This window comes from Pagrus major, chromosome 6 (assembly GCF_040436345.1).
Source record: "Pagrus major chromosome 6, Pma_NU_1.0".
Taxonomy (NCBI): Eukaryota; Metazoa; Chordata; class Actinopteri; order Spariformes; family Sparidae; genus Pagrus; species Pagrus major.
The window spans coordinates 14,659,064-14,679,401 of record NC_133220.1 but is presented as its reverse complement, the minus strand read 5'-3'; the positions used below and the strand labels follow the sequence as shown (position 1 = coordinate 14,679,401).

Genomic DNA, 20,338 nt, shown 5'->3' with positions numbered 1-20,338 from the left:
CCAGTTCTTCCGCTACATTTAGTGCGTCTTCAATGGCTCGCTCGGAGGACTGTACAGTGATGGACGCACAAAAAAAGATATATACTGCAACACATATGTGAAAGATAATATCTCGTTTAGAAAGAAGTATCACTGAACATCACGTCTTTATAACCCATAGACAGCTCTGGTACAAAATGTTTTATCAATCATCTGTTTAATGTAAAGTGATGCACAGCTCTGCCCTGCGGACCAGTGGTGGCTGTTGGGTTTAGTGTGTGGTGAGTTTACAGGCCACCTAGGGAAGCAGTGTGCAATAAGCCTCAGCACTAATTAAAACACAGCAACATGCAATTACTCTACGCTTTCACGGTTTCCGCAGCCAATTACTGGGAAGGGAAGCACGTCAATCCCTCTTAGGAAGAGTCTTTTATTAGCCTGACCTCCCATCCTCATTTATGAGCCCAGAAGACAAAATGAAGAATAAATATTCAACGATTTTGACAGGTGGCCTCCAATGTTTTTTTCAACTCAACAGCTAACCTATCAGCGCGGTCTGTTTTTCTGACCGTTAACGATTTGATCAAGGTGCATCGTGTCAACATGTGCACCACGAAGACGGTCGGTAGGCAGTTTAGAGTGAGCGAGATATAAGCAATTAAGCTAACAATGATGACCATGACTTGGCAATTTAGTACGTGTTGTGTATTGTGATTCAATCTTCTTAATTTAGTTATTAAACAACATCTGAATCATATGTTAGATATGAAATCAAATGTAGAAAGGAGGCTAGCTATAATCCTTGTTAGCCCGTTAGGTAGGCTAATGCTAATCACTGTAGCAAGCCAGGATCAACGACACAAACACACAAGTGAACATTTATGGGGGATACAGTATAGTATTCAATTACTATAATGTTTTTATTGTTGTTGTGGGTTGTTGTTGCTTTAATGTTGCTAGACTAGAATGTTTCTGTGCGTCTAGCTAGATCCTAGCTAGCCAGTTCTGATTTATACTAACAGTCACAGAAAATCCTTGCTGTGCTCCAAAAGTGTGTGTGTAGACTCAGGTAAGATTTTCTAATTTATTCTTAATATTTATATGAGCAATATCTAGGGACTGAAAGTGAGTTGGCAGAGCTGCTAACTGCAGTAGTTGCTAGTCAGGGCTTGTCGACTAGCTAGTCGATTAAACCAGAGAGTGTTGCTAACATAACCCTTGCTAGTCAGTCTATTATTCAATAAGGTACTTGCACTGAAATGTCACATCTCCCTACTCAAATGTTGCTTTATGAAAAAAACCGTCATCCATTACTCACGTTAACGATGCCACTTAACTAATTCAGCTGTATTCAAAACACATTTTTGTCATTTAAGAATGTGATTAATGGTTTCAAATGGGTCATGTACTATACATAAATCATTTTTTCAGACAATGTTTCACCATATAGAGTAAATTGGGTTCAATTTTGACTGATTTCTGAGCATTAGAATTGTTGATCAGGTGAACTTTAACTTCCTGTTTAAATGTCAGGGAATTACTCACTAGGAGAATCCCTAGCTATTACCTATTCAAATATTCAAAGAGGGAGCCACCATCAGGATGGAAAACAATGCAATAAAATGTGCAGCAACGAGTCCAATGACTAAGAAATATTAGAAACAAATTAAGTAAAAAAGAAACATGTTTAGAGACAAAAAGATCAAACAAAGAGAGAGATCAGGGCGTGGACCTGCTGTCCACGCAGCTGTAGCCTCTGATCCGACAGCTGAGTTAAAGAAAAGACTCGACTCATCTGAATTTCATGAGTCTGCAGGAGGGCTCAGGGAAAAAGTCTGTGTGTGCAGCAATTATAACAGTCGGACTGACAGATAAAGAGAGAGAGAGAGAGGGATAAGACAGTATACAGTAACTTCACAACAAAAAATGTAAACTGCAGTTACCTGTCAGACACCTTGTCCTTCTGCATCTATGGCTTGCTGACCTTTCCCCTCCCCCACTCCCATTTTTCCCCCATGGTCATCATCTTGGACGGCAGCCACCTTGAAAGGCGGAGTGGAAGGTCTCAGCCGTTACCGGCCACGGACATGACACAGCACAATTTGTCACACACAACGGGCCTTAATGGCTACTGGGTGAGTGAAGGATCTTGTTTAGAAAAAACAATGTCAATGTCACGGGGAAAGTGCTGTGGTGTGCTCTCCTCAAGTGTTATTTTACTCTACAGTTAACCAGTTGTGTACCATTCCAGACACTCCGGTCAGTGAATAAAGCACAAATCTGGTGCTGTATTGGTTTTAAAGGAAGAGACCTTTCTTGATACAGTAGGAGTGATTGGAGTCATGTTTCTTGTCACTTTGCAACCCTCAACATTGTTTTGTTTCTCATCTTATATGCTGCCAAGAAGATTGCTACTATTTCGAGAGGTGGTATTTTTCACATTCTTCAAAGGACATTTTTTGAGCTGCTGTGCAACTAAAAATGTCCCCCTCTTGTGAGACGCACTTCTGTGTGTGTAGGAAGTGTGCATGAATGTGTGTGTCCCTACCTACAAATGCCAGACGCTGTTCAGGTCAGGATCAGCTGGCTTTTTCATGTGTAGTTCCAGGACAGCTCGCAGCGCATCAGACTGGACCACTGACATTGTGAAATACACCTGGAAGCCATCGGGAAAATCCAACAGCTCCTATATCAGCGGGTGAAACTCTCCTTTCTCTTGTCTTGTTTTCAGGATTGGATGGATTTAGTATTTTTTATTGGATGATGGATTTTAAAAGCTCAAACAAGAAAAAACAGACTTGTGCAAAGGCCTTAAATGTTGGTATTGTACGTTTCTGCGAACCGCCAATATGATGAATCTCAATTTTACGTTGTGACAACGCTGTGGTTAAAGATCCTATTTGTAAGAAAAGTTGATTTTAGAGTCTCACTCCCGACTCAACATATACTGACCCTTTGGCTTTCCGAACTCATCAAATACTGAAGCTTTTGGATTGTATGGACGGGTCGGCTGCCAACCCAAAGCATAATTTTTTGACGAGTTGGGTATGAGACTCAAAAATCTACTTTTCTCATGGTTTGGGTTGAAATAAACAGTTTTGTCACCAGGAAAATGGCTACAAACTTCCCCAAAATCTCACTAAATATATTTGCTTTTGGTGCCAGAAAGACTTCTGTAGACACTGGTCCCGCCAACTGCCTCGCCACACTCCATTGATCTAATCAGAACTACTGCAACAGCATAAAACATCATAAGCGTAAACAATTGTAAATCGTAAACAAATACCGGTGTGTCTGTTATGTGACTACAACGTCATATTATGCAGCACACTGCCTTCTATTGTAAGAGATAATAGGCCTGATAAATTAATGCAGTTGGTATTAAAGATGCATGTATGTGGGTGGTTTGGTTTGATGATTCCAGGTAGTATTTACGTCTGTTAGTGGATTTTTCATTGTCTTCTTCACATGACGTGCAATGCTTAATACTTTATCATTTAATAACAAAGAATAACATAGAAGATTGTGGAGTGGGTTCAAAATGAGCTAGAATACCCTCGCTGCATGATATCTGATGAAAATCTCGTGGCGGGGACCGTAAAAACATGAAATATTAAAAAAATATGCGGTATTTTATTGGTAATAAACAAGATTGTCACCAGTCTGTGGGAGACTATACGCATGGCTGTGGGCTTTTTTCTTTGAAGCTTTCTCAACCAGAGACACAAACACTACGCTGGCATTAGGAGATAACACAGACTGTATAATTTTACTACGGTTTTCACACTATAAACATCAGAGGTCGTATAGGAAAATACGCAGCCAGCTGTTGTCACACTCACACACTCTCACACAGAGCACATGGCCGTTATTAACACACTTTCCTGCTTTGATGACAAAGACGTTTGGGAAAAGCTCTTATTACAGTGGCAACATTTTATTATCACCCTCACTCTCTCTCTCAGCTACAAGAAGATGGAAATTTGTCTTTTATGTGAGGACAGTTCGGGTGTGTTTGTAGCAGAGCTACATGCAGTAATGGCTGAGTTAAAAAGAGAAGAAAGGATTCTGATGTTGTTTTATTAATTTATACGTGGATAGAGATGGAGCAGTCAGAGAATTCACCTGGTGAGGGAAAATATTCTCTTTATCCAGCTTACTGTAGGTCTTTCCCATCCTATTTGGTTCATTTTACAGAGTTATGGGCAAAATAAAAACTGCCCTTTGATGAAAAAGACATAAATTTAGAGGAATCCCTGTGGACCCTGTGGTCTGGGGCTCGCGCCATATGGTTACAGTGACCCTGGTTCAATTCCAGCTGGTGATCTTTTATGTTAGGACACCCCCAGCCCCCCTTTCCGTTGGTCTGTCCTCATATTTCCTATCCGTCTCAAATGAGAACTGACATGTTAAAGCTGGGGTTGGTAAAATAGTAGAAACTAGCAAGAGCAAGCTTAATTTTGAAAGTATATGCCCAAAAACATCCCACCCACATACGAACAAACTGCCTGACTACACTGACACTGACTGCCCCATGGCTCTCACTGACTCAGTGTGTGCTTTGTGCCAGTGTTAGCCACTGAATGAGCCTCTTGCTGCCACAGCGTCATTGTTCTTTGGCTGTGTGCTTTGTGCTAATGGGTTAGCCACTGTGTGACAGTCTGTTACAGCTGCACACTTGTTCTTTGGCCCAGGGACTGGGTGCTTTGTGCTAATAGGTTAGCCACTGTGTGACAGTCTGTTACAGCTGCACACTTGTTCTTTGGCTCAGGGGCTGTGTGCTTTGTGCTAATGGGTTAGCTACTATGTGACAGTCTGGTACAGATGCACACTTGTTCTTTGGCTCAGGGGCTGTGTGCTTTGTGCTAATGGGTTAGCTACTATGTGACAGTCTGGTACAGATGCACACTTGTTCTTTGGCTCAGGGGCTGTGTGCTTTGTGCTATTGAGTTATAGTAGCTGCTGAATGACATGCTCAGGGGCTATGTACTATGAGTGCAGCGCATTGTTGTCATTGCTAACTGTATCCAACTATCTCATGCCTGAATCACATGTCATAAAACACCTGAAATTATCATAATAAATGGTAAACAACCAACATTGCTATTGTTAGTAGTCACAGCTGTCAAGCCACCAGCAGTGTCTGGAGGAAACTGTGAAAACATGTGTACATCAATTTCCAAGATGAGCTTTCAGCTTTCAAATGAAATGATATTGATTTACAATATAATTTGTATGTGATTGCCAGTGAGAATGTGAAATGGGAACATTGGCATACAGTTGAAAGTTAGCTTACACAATGAAAATATTTCTAGGGATTTAACTGTCTAGTTATTACCCCCCCCCCAAAAAAATGTACTGCAAATCTGTTACAACACAGCAGTCATATGCTGCTTGGCCGGTGTCGGGTATCAGGGCCCAGTAGACGTGTGATGTAGGGACACTCTGAGGCGATCAATAAAAACTGTGCTGGCCAGGCGGCAGCGAGGACAAGCTTGGTCAGAAATGAACAAAGCTCAGATGATCATTTCACAGCTTATCTCCAGTTCTGTTCATGCTGCCTTTTTTATTTAGTGTCAGGGGTATATATACACAGTATATATATATATAACTTATGTGTGTGAGAGAGAGTCTCTGTGTATGTGATTTAAGCATGTGTAGGAAGATGATTTTTAAAAATACTTTCTCTTAAAGCAGAAGCACCCAAAAGATAAAAAGAGAGAGAGGATGTCTTTGTCATCCTCTCTCTCCCGTCTGTGCAGGGGCTGCTGCAGAACAGCCCTGATCTCAGACATCCAATACAGATAGAAAGAAATGTGACAAGAGGGTGGGACTTGGGTGAAAGGGAGTCGGGCACAGCGAATGAGAGCGAAGGAGAGGTGTTCCTAGCCCAGAATGCCCTTGCCTCAGCGCTGAGAGCCGGGAGAGACGGAGAGGAAGGAGAGTGAGACACCAGCAGGTGCTGAGGATAGAAAGAAATAGGGTGGAACTGAAATAAGGTGCCAGAAACAGCTAGATAATCAGGGAAAAGTGGGTTAAAAGATAAAAGAAAAGAGTCAGACAGAAACTATAAAATAATCATAATTTTTCCTAAGCTGGAGCCCACTTATTTTCTTTCTCCACCATCATCACTGAGCTCTTCATCCTCTTTTTCTCCTACGGATTCTCTTCCTCGGATCATACCTCCTCCTCCTCCTCCTCCTCCTGTTCGTCCTGTCCTCCTCTTTGACAGAAAGAGCCACCATGGAAACCGGGAGCCCCAGGAAGATACAGTTCACCGTCCCCCTACTGGACACCCACCTGGACCCAGAGGCAGCTGAACAGGTGAGAAGGAGGGACAGTAGAGGAGGAGGATGTGGTTTGGGGTGGTTTTGGACTTTCAGGGCTTTAAGAGTTTTTTTGCATGCATCAGTGACACGACAGGACTTTTAGCAAAGATTTGAGAGGAAATATGTGCTTCACACCTTGCAAAAGATGGAGCAAAAAAAGCTGAGAAACGTTTATTCCAGTCATCAAAGCGAGCAGGTGCAGACGCAGCTGAGCAACTCAAGAGGAATAAAAAGCGCAGTGAGCTGTGTACAACATGCTGGAGTACAGTCTGACGAGAAATTGCTGCTTCACAAAAAACACATTATGAGTTTCTATTACTCCCCGGCACCTTATTAACAAGCTGTCTTTTCAATGCAGCGATCATGATGCATTTAAGATTGATTTTTTCCAGCTCCACTCACAGTGTGGCTGGTTCTTAGAGACACAGCAGTCTCAGCAGTGTTAAAAAGGAGTGTTGCAGTGTATGGATGTGTCTCCAGGGGTTTGGTGTTGTTTTGGTTTCAGTTACTGGCTGTACAGCAGTGAGATACTGATGGAAGTTAGCCGGTGTCACAAGATAAACTTGTTACAAATCAAACTGCTCTCGGCAATGTAATAATTTCTTCGCATTAATCTTAAATATGTTGTTAGATTGTCAGATTAGAGGAAGTCTTTCAATCACTTATCGCAGGATCGTATAAACTCAACATCGCTTAAAAGACTGAAGAGCAAAGAGCTTCTGTTAGTGACTGAAAAAATCCCAGTGGGTGCAGTTCACGTGTCTTTAGAGAGTGTAGTGTCCCATTTTCTCATTTTATAAATACAACATGAACAGGACAGGTCATTTATAATGAATGAGCCTCGAGTAAAACCAGCAAAGATTTATGAGTCCATGCTCTTCACTCCCTCTTTCTGCTGTTCACTCTTCTCCCAACTGTGTCCGTAAGGCTTTAGATTTTAGGAGGAGCGTTGTTCGTGTGTGTGTTATGCGAATTTGCCCTTGTGAGGACACTTAATTGGATGGTTTGAGGACACAGCACAGTCAGGGTAAGTTCAGGGAGAGTTAGAGCTACTGGCATGATTAAGTTTCATAACTTTGTGAGGCTCTGACGGGAGAAACTGCTGATTTATCTGCATCGTATCGGTTTGCACTTGCATTTGAGTTAGAGCTTGGTGAGCGTGTATTTCCAAGGTTTTAAGGAATGAACGGCGGTGATATACGGCAAATGAGACTTTTTATGTCCACGATGTACTGTGAAAATAATACTCCATAATCTCTCTCCATAAAAGCTCCCCTCAGCTGGAGAAAATTACCTGTAAGTGAAGTCACTTCCATCCACACAGGAAGGAGAACAGCTTTAATGCACTCATCATTTCTACATTCAGTGTCATTGTTGGTAGTCTTTAAGTGCAAAATGACTGTCTGATGCTATTTCATTTTTAATTACTCTCAATACTTTTTAAAATGTTTCTTAGTAATGTCAAACTAGCTTGTTTTATCGTGTAGATTTCAATAAAAGAAGGTTTAATGCAGCTTTTTTGACACTGATCAACAACAGCAAAAATGAAATGCCAAAGTGAAAACAGATCTCTACAAAGTGATCTAAATTAATAACAGATATGAAAAAAAAGATTATTTGTACGTTGTCAAAGGGTTTTGTTTGATTGTAGTACAAATACAATATTTGTCAGACCACCGTCCTCAGCTTATAACCTCCAACTAAGAGTTGGAGTGGCACTTAGTAGAGCGCATGCTGTACCTCCACTAAGGCCATCCGATACTGTAGATACCAGCCACCTAAAAGCCCCAGATTTTTTCATCAGCATCCATCCATTATTCCCACATAAATTAACAAAAATGTCCAAAAACACTCTAAATCACACTGTTAAGGAAAGTGAGAAAACATTCCTTGATCCGTCCTTTTATCTGGGTCCATACCAAAATTTAACATGGTCTATTCTGGGGAGGGACCCATCCTCTATCCAAGTTTCGTGGAAATCTGGTCAGTAGTTTTTGTGTAATCATGCTGACAAACCAACCAATGAACAAACAGACACAGGTTTGAACTTTTACTACACGTGGAATACTTTATTGTCATCAAAGATATTAGAGTAAAGAAGCAACTCAGTCTCTTCCACGGCATGTACACTACTTTCAATCCCTAAGCTACCGTCCGTCAGTCTACAGCTGTCAGCGATGACACAAAATGATGATCACTAGTGTCCAAAAATCTCCACCTGAGGCTAACGTGCCGAAAATATACGAACCAGAGAGAAACGATCGATATAAAAAAGGTATAATCATTGATTCTGGTGATGGTTCTGTGAAACCTAACAACACTTAAATTACCCACCAGTCAGGAGGAAACACAGCGACCTCTGCAACCGTCTTCAGCCCTTCAACGGATTATCAAAGGTTAACACCGCTCCTCTGATTGAAAATATATGTTCAGATCTGGCTGGATTGGATGAGTGTCTTCTGAGTGAGGTGGTAGCACAAGGTGTTTTTATTCTGATTGGGCTGTTATTGTGATCAATAGAGGACCATTAAGGTCCATGGAAATGCAGCTATGTTATGTATTTCTCAGAGACAGCTGACATGCTCATGGCATGATCGAAGAAATTATTTTGGCTCGACTTCAAATCAATACAACATGAGTTTGTAAACAGATTCACATGCTATTCTGATACATTTCTAACAAAGTAGCTCAAAAGGGTGTTTGCGCTCCGTGCATTGCTGCTACCTGTAGCATTAAATCACACTTACTGTTACTAAGGTAACCACAAGTGTTGCCACATCAGCTGATGGGCTGAAATCTTTAGGTTTGTAATGTTAATGAAACTCCTAGCAGAGAGCTCATTATGTTGCCGTCTGAATCAAGAATCATTATTATGTGTGTAATTGGCCTGAGTGATGCTGGAGACACAAATTGGTGCCTGTGGTACATTTGTTAAAATGAATGTTGTGTGTCTAATTGTGTGTCTGTCTGTGCATCCTTTCACTACATTTGTCCCTCTTACTTTTTCTTCTCCGTTGCTGTTTGCCTTTATTGTGTCGGGGAGTTGGTGCCCACTGTCTGTATTTATTTAACCACATATCTGATCCCAGTCCTCAACCATTCAATACAGAATCTTAAACACCTCCAGCTTGGTGTTTACCTACTTCTTCACCAGCTGACAGATCACATTTAAGCTGTATACAAGTAAAATTCAGTTTACCTCTTCTGCAAAGACTCAAGAGAGTTCTTAGGTCTCAGTCCTAATACGTATGGCTGAAGCTTGGCTAATTGCCATCGAGACTTTACCCTTTTAAGAGGCATTTTCTATTTATTCTGAGACCACTGTGAGTGGCCACTGAGCCTGTATGGCCTGCCGGGCCTTAAGTGTGTGGTTTTGTGTGTGTGTGTGCGTGTGAGTGAGAAAGAGAGACAGATGACCGAGACAGACTGCCCAACAGCGAAACAGTCAGATATAAAGTAAAAGAAAAAAAAAAACACAAAAAGGAAATGTGTGTGTGTGTTCTTGTCTCTGTGTTGGCAAGCACACTTATGAATGTCACGCCAGGGGGTTTCACCCATGGTTCAGTAATCCCTGCAACCTGACACCTCTCAGCATGGTGAATCAGCCTCCGTGGAGAACTGCACGTCAGTCAGAGCAGCCTCCCTGAGGTCTGACCCTCACAACAACAGCACACACTCATCCTCTTATCCACACACAGACACAGTGTGTGCCACCCTTATCTTAACCTTACATTGGAGCTCGCTGTGTGCTTACGAGCACATACTGACTGTACCTAATAGCGGCCAAGACCTGATGGAGTCAGTGGATGACGTAAAAGATAGTAACTTCTGCAATTATTTGTACATTCCTCTCACTTTTAGAAGTCGGTTTTGCTTGGTTCTAATTTGGCAGTATTACAGTTTTTACCAATTGATAGAATAGTTTGACATTTTTGGAAATATGCTTATTGCGTGCCTGCAGAGAATTAGATGAGAAAATAAATACCACCCTCATATCCGTCAGTTAAATATCAAGGTGGGGCCAGGGGACATTTAGCTTAGCTTAGCATTAAGACTGTAAACAGGGAAACAGGTAACCTGGCCTTTTCCTAAGGTTAAAAAAAACCTCACAGACACAACAAGACTGTAACACAACATTAGAAACATATCACAGCCTTGCTAGGAAATGGTGAAATAGGCATATTGTGTAAAAACATAGCCAAATCAAATGCTAGAATTTCTTAGCTGTTTATTTGCGTTAGCTATGCAAGTCGGCCACGATCGTATCGTATCGGGTGAACACGCTAAATTCCGCCGCGCGAAGTGATGATGCGCTGTCAACATCCGGTGGTGGCGTGTAAATAAGAAGATACCTAAGAAAATACCTGGGGGTTGTGACGCTCAAAAGAATTTATCCACCAGTTCACAGACGCTTCTTTCACAATGCGTCTATTGTTGTTTTCTCTTCTGTTACAACTGTTTCCGGCGCATTTGTGAAGTGAACGTGGCGTCAGTGACGTACAACGTGATGCCAGGGACAGGGCCAGGCTAGGCTTTGTGCCAAGCTAAGCTAACTGGCTACCATCTTCAGTCTTAAATTTAACAGGCAGGTGTCAATGTGGTATTGTCATTCTCATCTAACTCTCACTGTCAAGCATCTGCTTTAACCCTGCATGATGTATATATTATATACACTAAGAATCCATTATTAGGCTCTGAAACTGTTGCAGTAGTCTGATTTGTGAACCAGTCATGTTAACACCAGGGTATTTTTTGATACATAATTGACTCAGCTGGTTAATTAAATTCGCTCTTTCCTTGTTTACAGCTTTCAGTGACAATGTTGTTCACAGGAAACGACGGTCGATATTGAACTCATTCATTAGCTGTATCATTTAGATAAGGGGCACTTACTTGAGGAAACTACATTCATAGATGAAAGCAGTATTGTCCCTGTTGAGATGATGAATCGTGACATTGTCGAGGTGATGGTCTTTTATTACACACGTTTCAGGGCTGACAATTTCCTCCCTAATATTCCCCACGCGACGTGTCAGACCGTCTTTGTCCTTCACTGAGAACAAAACAATTACTCTGTATTGCCTCAGAAGGGACATTTCCCAAGAAGAGGGAGTTTTGAGAGTTGTAGATTATATTCATAATCATCCTATGAATATCTCTTGCACATTGAGGCAATCAAAAACCGCTACACTGAAAATAAATGGTTTTAACCAGGAGATGTACTCATTACCGCCTTGTACTGTTAGAAATAGCACATTTTTAATTATAACTTTTACTGCTTTGTGGCCAAACCCCTCCCCAGAACAGTGATTGTATGTTCATAGCTTTCATAGTAACAGTTACTAGTCACAGCAGGCCTGTCAGACTTTGGATTTCTTCACATGCTGAAGAAGCAGCGTGCCTGAGGCTGCAATGTGTCGATGTTTTTGTTTTTTTCTTGTGTTAGAAAATGGGTTAAAAGGTGTGTTTATCACATAACTTAGAAATATAATTATATAATATAATCATTGTTCCAAAGTCGTAGGTATTTTATGATAAAACTGCTGCTACAGTAATTACCTTTGTGATTCTTAGCAAAGATGAAAATGATTTTGGATCTGCTATAGCGATTAAATTACAGCTTGTGCAGAGCATCTTCCCCCTGCTCCCCCAGTGCAGTGGTTGGATGATATTCAGGGAGAGAGAGGATGATAAGAGGACTGTTAGAAAGTGAGAGGGAGGCAGTGAAGTAAAGAAACTGAGATAAATGAAAGTAGAAGTCAATGATCTGGATTTTCAACGTCCTTTTCTCCATTAATTCTCTTATTCAGAGCCAAATGAGGGAACAGTTGGAGAGAGTCTGTGAGGATTTATAATGGATGAGCACTGATTTAAGCCTGAACAATACTAAGATCATATTTCAAAATGACTGGATGAAGGATGAGGAATCACATGAATCTCTGGGCATTGTGCTGGATCTCTGACAGCTCAGCATGACTTCGGCCCACCCGATAACAAGGTGTTGGGGAAGTTTTCTTTAACCTTTAGTTCTGCTGCAATTTACAGGGTGTGAATGCCCTTTTTTCTGAGCTGAGCTGAGCTGAGCTGAGCTGAGTGGCGAAAACACATTGTTCTTGTGAAGGTCACAGGGTAACTCTGATAGTGACAGGATTTCAAAACTACCAATTTCTCAAAGGCAGACCAGGGTTAGGAGGTAAAGGCTTCACCCCTAAGAATTTCCCTGAATAGATTTTGAACTGAAAACTTTTCTACCTTGTAGCAGTCCCAGTGTGTGGCACTAGCCATCTTTGTATTTTGGCTGAATTTCAAAATCCCTCTGGATTGATTACAGTGGATTCAGATCACCTGTGTGCCGGGCGAGGAGACTGGCTCCTAATTAAGGAGTGAAAGCAGCATGGGGCATTCCCCTCCGAGCCAATCAGGGTGTGACGACGCACTTTTTTGTGAAGGCTTAAGAGAGGTGGGGAAAGGCATCCAGGAGAGACTCATTCCTTTCTGAATCTGCCCCTGACACGCTGCAGACCCAATCCCCATGGACTCTCAACCAGAAACTCTGGTCAGTTTCAGCCCCACTGGGATTTCTTTGCTGCCCCATTCTTTCTAGTTGAGGGAAATTGTGTCAAACCAGTTGAATCACCCTTTAACGAGGCTACCTGCACCTGGGTTGGGCTTATTTGTACAAGTGTGTTGCTTGCCTTTCAAGTAACCTGACGCCTGCAGGTTTTCTTTGGTTCGTTTATCTTAACTGAGCCCCTTGAAACGCAAGCCCCTCTATACACCTTTAGTTTCCCCACTTTATTTCATTGGGGACTTGAGGCGTTGTTAAAACACATTTTAGCATTATTCCCTAAAGAAGCATTTTTTTGATTACCATCCAAGCATTTGGGATTCTGTGTAAATGTGTTTTTTGGTTATATTTTTATGTGTGTTGGGGCTGATTTGTAAGCATTTTACTGCCAGTACAGTACAACCTCTGTCACCTCAAGTAGTCACGAGTTCCCAGGGTCTAATCTGTTTCAAGCTATACAATCTGAACAATAGCTGGAGCTCCTCCAATCCTCTTAATTCACCTCCCTGGAAATTTTGTCACTGTATTGTATGCGTCGGCATACAATACAGTGACAAAATCCAACAATATGCTAGATACCACCACAGAGACAACACATTAACACTAGCCTCCTGTGTGGGGTCCTGAGATCCTCTGTCACAGCTTAAGAGCTTAAGATTTTTTTTTTTTTCCTCAGATTGAAAAATAGATGACTTTAAATGTTGCCAATTGTCAAAAGCCCACGACAGAAGATGACACATTGACTCTGTTTGATCTCAGCATTATCCCTCCCAAACTCTAAGTGCATCACATCATGAATCCCATTGACCTTTGTAACTACTGTAATAACTAAAAATACAGTCTTTGTACTGCCACAACAAAACAATAGGTTGGCTCTACCTTGTGACCAGCAACATATACTGCAAGGAGGACACCATATTTCGAGAACAGGTTTGCATAAAAAGAAATCAAAGATACCTTCAGTAAATTAACCAAAACTATGGGAGTCTGGAGGACTGGCTAAAAAGAGCAAAGGGATGGGGGAAGTCTGGGCCAGCCATGCAGTGGGCCGTAGGACCGAAAACTTCCCTCCCTAAACTAAGAAAACTACAGAACGTAACAAACAAAGCCGCAAAAAAACAGGACTACCAGACCTCCATCCTCAAAAGAACAAAAACAAAACCATACCAACTGAGGAAGAGACAGCTCCTTCCTCTCCAACCTCCCTTAAATATGGGCAGAACTTCATTGCCTGATCAGGAGCAACTGGGTAAGGAGGAGAGAAAAGCGCAGAAGGGGAGGGAGTACGTTACAAACATTATGTTATGTGGCTCATGTTGTATGTCTGCAGACCGTAGTTTTTTTTTTTGTTTTTTTGTGGTAACATTTCTGTTTCTTGCAGACTTAACGGACAACATTTCCCATAAACCCCTAGACCTTCATGGGTAAAACATCAGAGAAACCTGAATGAGAGATTACACAATATGCAATCTTATTAGAAGAGATGGGTTACCACTTCAGTGCTTCCCTACATATTGGAAATTCAGATTTAATGAGGTCAGAAGAAAATAAAACAAATATTAGAAGCAAACTAATTGGTTTATTTTGTATTATTTTGTACACATACAGCACTGAGGTCTGTGAGACATCATGCATTAGAACGTAAAACCAATGTCAGCACAACACTAGGGGTTAAATAATAAAAGACTTTGACTCCACTGTCTCTCGGCCTGACCTAAATTTTCCAGCCAAGGGTATTTTGTCCGCTGCCCCCTCGCAGAAAGACTATCAGGCATGCACAGATTTTCCTGCCCACCCATCACTTTCTGAGGCTGTTTTTGTTCCTTGTTGTGAGAAGTGACGGAACTGCATTTTAAATGGACTGTGGGTTGAAAGGCAGGCGTGGCGGTTCGAGGGGTGAGTCTGTCCAGTAAGCGGTGGTATTTGTGCAAGCGAAGGATCAGGGAGTTTGCTCTGCCGCCGGGTGAGGAGAATAACAATGACTCTGGGCATAATCAGTTCTACACAGACATGGCTCGTTGTGCCTTTAAGTGGTGCTGGGGGTTGGATTTTAGGGAATGGCAACAAAACGCACGCACGAGGACAAAAGTTTTATTGTTTACACAAGAATTCTGAAGGAAAAATCAATAAAATGCCTTAAAAAAACAGGACTTACAGTTTGATTTGACTTGACCCCTGGGTGGAGACTGTTGGACTCAATAAGCACAATCATCTGTAATGTTAAGCTTCGATTGGCAGCTCGCTTGAACACCGTCATATTACAAAAATAGTTCACCAGAATGTGTTTCTGAAAACATTTTAGGCAGGAAATAAGCCATGCTGCTGAGTCTGTCTTCATTTTAACTTGACCAAGCTTAGTTTTTTATAGTTTTCAGGAGTTTCCAGAGGCCCTGATTTGCATTAGTAGCCTAGACCTCAACATTACGCTAATGAGGAGCAGGCTGCTTACATAGACAATGAACGGTAAGTGGGGAAGTGACTGATCCTGTTAACAGACTTATGGAGTTGCACGAAGCCTTATAGATTTTAAGTTGACTTTGAACACATTTTTCCTCGATCAAAGTGATTGCTGTATTTTCTGAACTTCCAGACCCTTTTTAAAGCCTGGCGTGGCTCCCCAGCTTCTCAGGTTCAATCCCGGCCAGTGACAAAGATTTCGGATGGTTGTGATTTATTTGAATAAATATAATAATACTTTTGGAATTATTGAGTCACTGATTTCAGCAAGATGTTTATGCCAAAAAACCATGAAAGTATTATCAGTGCAACAGTAATTTTGTTCAATCCGTAGATTGCACGGTTCAAATTAGTGTGTTGCATTCAGATCCAAGTCTAAATTAGTTGGCTGCAATCACACCTGGCATCAATATTGTGACTCATATGCAACTCGAGTGATTGCTTGTTATTGGATTTAGCTTCCCCTGTGAGATTTATCATTTGTCTGTGGGGAGATTGTGACTTGCAGATCGAGAAGATCAATGGTGGCTGTTCAGTGTCTCATCTTCGTTCATTATTACAGGTATAAGTCGGAACGGCAGATGGGAATCATAGATATTTTATGGATGGATCCATGTCTTAAATCACTGAATCTTGTTCACACCTGAATTAATTTGTGGTTGTTTACTGATTGTCTCGTATCATTGGATAGCGATCAGAGTTTCATGCAAAGAGAAATCTACCTGTACCTGTGTTTTATGTCAGCCTAAACATAGACATGACTAACATGACAATATGGCGACAGATGCAGAAATGAAAAACGGCTAGTTGGAAAACACTGCATAGTTGACACACGTCTCCGGATATGAGGTCAGCAATTTTCCTGGAAAAGTGTAAAAAGCAGTAAAACATTGTCAGTGTTGTGAAGAAAGGAAAAGCCGCTCAGTGCCTCCTCCTATTCACACTGCCTTCCTGTTCTCTGTGGCTGTGATTTGAAAGGTAACAAAGATGAAGCCTCTTCGAGCTTGAATACCCAATTAAACTGTGATACTGAGCCTCTCAGTTTTCATTACTGCCCATTATTTCTGCAGTTACATCTGTATCTCATGCCTTTTGTAACGTTAAGCTAATCAAACGAGGTCGAACACCATGCAGAGCTCAGGGAGATATTGTATTAGGTCTCCTGAATTGAGGGGAAGCAGCAAAAAAAAAAAAAAGCCACAATCCAGCTGAACTGAGTCTGAAGTGATGTTTTGTGCTTTGAAATGTTTTGCTATTTAATACTTTCTTCATGCATTTTGTTCAGCACAGCAAAGCCCCAAAGCCAAAACTGTACCAAAGGAAAACCAAGGGCACTGATTCAGCTCCTCGCTTTCCTGAAATGTAACTTTGAGTGCACCTGCAAAAAAAGATGCCCCGTCTTTTTCTTCCTCTCCACCCTCGACTCACAGAACAGCTAAAATTTCAGCTCGGTTTTTGCTCGAACTTTGATCCTTAGTTTCCTGATAGAAAAGATTTTAGCTGCCATACCATGCGACGCTGCCCTGTGTGGGCTGAGGTTAAGCTGCATGGCTGACTGGAGTTGACTGCACAGCCCTGTAAGTGCACAAGCAGCACTTAAAGAAGACGATGCATGGAGGCCTGGAGCTCCAGTGACTTCCAGCATTAGTCAGCAACTCTGTCAGCAATGTGTAGGGAGTGTGGGTTTATGGAGCAGTAAAATGGTAATGACCTTATCCTGGAGGCGACTGAAAATTAATCACCCCAATCACTTTGGTCGGAAAGTTTTGCAGACATTATGTAGTACTGATTACCTCTGCCAAGGAGGTTATGTTTTCACCCATATCTGTTGGTTGGTTCATCAGCAGGATTACACAAAATCTACTCAATGGATTTCCATGAAGCTTAGATGGAGGATGGATCTCAACCCAGAATAGACCCTATTAACTTTTGGTGCAGTTCTGGATAAAGGGACAGATCCAGGAATTGTTACTCACTTCCTTAAACATTAATTAGGTGTGGGTGGTCTGGAGTGATACAGAGCTATGGAGTTTATATACCATATGTACTATATACCAAGAGGCATTTTGTGAGAGTTGGGATTCCCAAGTCCAGCAGGTGAAATGTGGGTTTGGTGTTAATTGGTCACCAAAATTTGAAAACTTGTGTGGAACTGGATCGAAAGTGCTGAAGAATGTATATTTTGCATAATATATACAAACTGTTATTTTTTTCTGTTGCATTCATGCAAGATTATTGTGAATTTACAACCCAGTCAACATAAATGCTGGAAAAGCACGTTTCTGCAAAACAACATGTGTGAAAACTTTACATTTCTTTATTTCTTTAGGATTTAGGTTATATTATTTATTTCACAACATATGCCAAAATGCAGACTTGAACTGTGGTCGCCTGTTTGGCAGCCTTGTCACCTGTAACTCCATCAACATCACCTCCTTCTGATATGAGAGTCAGGTCACAAATGTGTAGTGTGAAGGTGATATAACACGGTTTTTAAGAATGTAAATATAGCCTATGACATGAACGTATTTGTGGTTTAGCGGCTAACATTTTTGCCTGTTGCTCGCATTCAAAAAGGTGACCATTTATTTTATCCCAATATTTTTTCATATTTATATTTCTCCTTATTTCTATTAGTTTGAATGTCACATTAGCAAGTAATATGCATCTAATACGTATTCCTGTCCAGCATACATCAGACTCAATGGTTATCTCAAACTCAGTGGTTAAAAATGACAAAGGTTGCGGTCCTAAACAGCTATACTGTCAATGAAATGTGCATCTTCTTCCAATAATGATCCCAGACTCCTCCATAGCTGCCTGCCACACGCCACTAGTCATGAGCCCAGAAGCAAGTAGGTGGTGGCAGGCTGTCCTGCTGATCTCACTGTCAGATTCAGCACTGCTCTCCACCAGCTCAGGCATCTTCAAAGTGCACGACAACCAAACCCAAAATATGTATCACTCAGGCTGTGTTACTGGCTCTGCTGAGTTGGCGTCTGATACTGAGGCAGCAGACACTCATGATTGGCTGAGTACACACATATGCAAATTTCAATACACTGCTTAGCATTTCGATTGGTTGAGCCAATACAACCCATTAGAGATCCAAGCCTGTGTGAAATTAGAGCCTGAAAAAGATCAGTAAATATTTCACTTCAAACTTAAAGATCATAGAGATCAGCGGTTTCAGGCTTTGAGATGATTTTTAGCTTAAAAGAGATTAATGCTTTTTGAAGCATGTTTTTATTCTCACTTTTGAATGAAACTGTTCTTCCTTTTCAGATCAGAAGACGCAGACCCACACCTGCCACTTTAGTGGCATCCAGTGATCAATCATCACCCGGTAAGACACTTAAATACAAACACACACTCACAGACATTTTTCACTCAGGCAGGAGTCTGAGTGGGCCTTAGCCCAACATATGTGTCACGCTGAGGACATAAGAACGTGGACCCAAATGCAAGAGCCGGAAAATCAGTTGCAGAAAGTTTATTCAAAATAAACCAGGAACAGGATGACTGAACAGCAAGATGAGGCAAACACAACAGATGACTCGACAAAGACTAAACTAATGACTGGACTCAAATACACTAACGTGGGGATGAGGTGCAGGCGGAGAGAGGTGGAGAAACACAGGTGAGGGGAGTGAGTGGAGGAAGCAAGAGAGCAGGGAAGGAGGTGATAGGCTGGGAAGAACACTGGGAACGGGCTTGGCCAATGAAGGTGATGCAGTGCAGGTGTTTAAGGAAAGCCGGCTGGGGAGGAGCACAGGAGGGAAACAACAAAAGACAGAACAAAACACACAAAACACAAATGAAAGAAGACAGAAATGACAGGACCATGACAGCATATTAGAAAAATTAAGAAACGATAACCCAGTGAGTTGTAAACAGAACAGATTCCATTTAATCTTTAACAGACCGTGGTGGAAAACCGACGGTTTTCCAGAGCAGTGACAGATAATTGCCAAAATTTTAGGTGCATTAATTTTCGGCTTCACTTCAACATAAAGTACTTTAGATAATCTGGCTGTCTGTCCGTCTGACTGCTCTTGTTTCCTGTCATGTCTGAATTTATTGTGGTGAAGGCAGCTCAACTCATCGGACCCACAGCCCAAGCGAACCTTAACTTAAACCAAGGCTGTGTTTAAAGTTGCTTCCTGTCTATCTTTTCTTAAACACTTTTCTTTGAGCTTCATGGAAAACATCATGAAGTGAAGGAAACCGGAGAAGGCTTAGGAAAAGACAACCGTGGAGACACCGACTTTTTGGGATGGGATTGTATACTTTTCTCTTGTAAAAGATGTTCCAGTGTGTCTTCTGCTAAAGGAGATAAGAAAGGAAGCACTGACGCACCTTTCCTTCACATTTAAAGAAACTGACAAGCTGATATCACAGCTGCCACTTAGATACTTCCAGGTCATTTCACTCAGTTAGACTATTTCTGCTGAGAATTGTTCCTATCAAACTGCAGTTCAAGTCTAAACACTAAAACAAATGTTAACCTTGTGGTGTTTTTGTCCCCATGTGGGTGATGAACCCCAACAATGTGATTAATGCAGGTACACAGGCCCACGCACTAACGAGGCACCAGAGCCACAATATGCTTCACGATATTCCAGAGTATTTGTATTTCTTATGCTGATGGCTGTCATGTACAGCAGCAGCTCAACTCTATTATGCACCAAATGAATCTTCCTGCTGCAGCAGAGAGCTGCATAAACAGCCGTGTGTGTGTCCTCTCATGGGACCGTAATGATCAAACATAACGGAGCCCCTCGAGAGAGTTATCTAGTTCGATGACTCATCCACTGGCTCCCTGTTTCCCTCTCTGCCTCCGCTGTGCTCCGGTGTGTGAGTGTGTAATGTGACCCGGTACAGAATTAAAAGAAGATCAGCTGGGAGTGTGGGGCGACGAGAGTAATTTTCTCAAGGTGAGAAAACAGAGGGTGGTCTCTGCCTTTGAATGAATACATAAATTAGAGGTGATGCGTCATTGAGG

At 41.7% G+C, this 20,338-nt stretch overlaps 1 protein-coding gene across 1 annotated transcript in view; it reads left to right on the top strand.

The window, feature by feature from the left end:
• The first annotated feature begins 6,222 nt into the window (after nt 1-6,222).
• LOC140997476 (protein phosphatase 1 regulatory subunit 1A-like) overlaps nt 6,223-20,338 on the top strand; it is a 30,641-nt gene continuing 16,525 nt past the window's right edge. Inside the window, exons 1-2 of the mRNA XM_073467394.1 lie at nt 6,223-6,303; nt 18,619-18,679. Coding sequence (XP_073323495.1) covers nt 6,223-6,303; nt 18,619-18,679 — 142 coding nt within the window. The remainder of the gene's footprint in view (nt 6,304-18,618; nt 18,680-20,338) is intronic.